This window comes from Sapajus apella, unplaced genomic scaffold (genome assembly GCF_009761245.1).
Source record: "Sapajus apella isolate SASKATOON/1434 unplaced genomic scaffold, GSC_monkey_1.0 scaffold38, whole genome shotgun sequence".
Taxonomy (NCBI): domain Eukaryota; kingdom Metazoa; phylum Chordata; class Mammalia; order Primates; family Cebidae; genus Sapajus; species Sapajus apella.
In genome coordinates this window covers 17599271-17601178 of record NW_022436978.1, presented here as the reverse complement: position 1 = coordinate 17601178, position 1908 = coordinate 17599271, and the positions used below count along the sequence as shown (strand labels likewise).

The 1908-nt window shown below is 55.2% G+C and overlaps 1 protein-coding gene across 2 annotated transcripts in view; it reads right to left on the bottom strand.

Annotated features, from left to right (window-relative positions):
* Window positions 1-820: 820 nt before the first annotated feature.
* The window catches only part of MAP6D1 (MAP6 domain containing 1), an 8123-nt gene continuing 7035 nt past the window's right edge, over window positions 821-1908 (bottom strand). Inside the window, exon 3 of one of the 2 annotated variants that reach the window (XM_032298467.1) lies at window positions 821-1583. In XM_032298467.1, coding sequence (XP_032154358.1) covers window positions 1503-1583 — 81 coding nt within the window. In that variant the 3' untranslated portion in view covers window positions 821-1502. The remainder of the gene's footprint in view (window positions 1584-1908) is intronic. The other variant, XM_032298468.1, reaches the window with a different exon arrangement.

Below are 1908 nucleotides of genomic sequence, written 5' to 3'. Positions count from 1 at the left end.
AGACTGAAGTGCTTAGCACCAAGAGACTGGTGGAAAAGTGTGAGAAGACTTGTGTTTATCATTTAAATTGAAACTACATTTTTGCATTTTAGTAAAATCTGAGGTTGTACAGTTTAATCTCATTTCCCACAGAACACCCGGCAGGCAGCCCCTTTTCTCTTAGAAACATCAGACATGCAAGCCGTGAAGTCTGAGACACCAGAATCCCTTGGGTAAGTGCACAAAATGTGGGTTTCTTTAGAGTAAGCCTCTCATCAAGAGCGTTTTCTTTGCTGGCATAAGGGGACGGCTGTGCCTGCCAGGCCTAGCACCTGGGAGGGCTGCTGCACAGGCAGACAGAGCCGCAGGCACCGCCCCACCTGCACGTCTGGTGGCTCTGAGGCCCGAGGGCCACCACCTGCAGCTGAGATGCTCGTCAGACTAGAGCCACTTGGGGGCTGGAGAGGAAGAAAGATGCAAAGGGAAATCCACAAATTGCCTTCCTGAAGATGGTCCCGAGCTTGTGCCTCTGGGCTTTAAAAAGGGACGAAGACCCTTCAGACGTGTGAAGGGCTGCTGTGCAAAGAAGGGACCAGGCGCGACCTGTGCGGCCATGTTGGCTGGAATTGACGGAGGAAGTCAACTACCTCCTCAAAAGGTGGTGAGTCCCAGAGTCCCCATCACCGTATGCGTGAGCAGGGTAGACAGGAGGGGAAGGGTTGGTGCAGATGCCATTTTAAGGTATTTGGGGGAGGCAAATGCCACCTTCCCCAAAACGCTCCCAGTTCTTAGCCAGCATGCATGGCAGTGCCTTTCTCGTCATCCTTATGTTAGGGGGAAAAATAATTAGTAATAAAATGTGGACTGAGTCTCTAGACACTTACCACAAGGCAAATGTGATTCATTCAATCCCAAGAAATGTTTTGTTAAAACGTGAGGCTCATCGTGGCCATAAGGAGGTCTGTGAGGTGGAGGTCCCGTGACTGATGCTCTGTTTCTTCTGGAAACTTCCTCCTGGACACTCAGCATCACCATGAGTCATGCAGGTGATGGCCCAAGATGCCTACAGCTTCAATCACAGGGGCCATTTGTAGGAAAAGCCAAGGGTCTTACCTTGGATTCGCATAGGTTGTAAAATAAATCACGTGGTCATGCATCCTAGGAGATCCACCAGAAGTGGACATCACTGGTTCTTCAAGGGCCGATGCATCCACATTCCTCAGCTTCCGTGGACCAGTTCCTTCCGATTGACTTGATCCTCAGGCTCCTCGGATGGCCACATGGCGGTCACACACGTGTGAGCCTTCCGTGGGCTTCTCGGGAGGACGGCTGAGCTGAGCTGGGTGTGCCAGGTCCGTTGGCATATCTCTCCACACCAGCACATGGTCCCTGGCGACAGCTTTGAGAGGGCTGTGCCCTCCAGGAGGGTCCCATGCCATGCTCTTGCCTGGCCCAGTGGCAGTGGGTCCTGAGGCTGCTCCCTAGTCGTCCTCTCAGCAGCCATGGTGTCACGGGGCCGGCAGTCACACGTTGAGAATCCGCGGCGCTGAGGCCTGAAAGATGGCGGAGGGGTTAGGAGTGAACTTCTTCCTCACCTCTGGGACCTGAAAAATGAAGTGTGGCCACATGTCAGTGCGACTTTTCCTTCACTCCCTCCCCCACAACACCTGGAAAGAATCCCCTCCCGCCCTCTTCATCCTCCAGGAGTTGAGACCTGAAGGGCCGGCGGGGACTCGCGCACCGTGAGCCGCAGGCATCGCTGCGTGAGGGGCTCGGTGACACACGGACCTTCCATTCTGCTCCCGGAGCCACCTGGGATGGGAATCGGGGAGCTCTGTTCCTGCCTGCAGCTCCCAGCATCCTCCAGCTCACTGCCCTGTGCTCGCAGCCCCCGGCCGCCTCCCGCGCAGTGTCACCCCGCACAGCCCC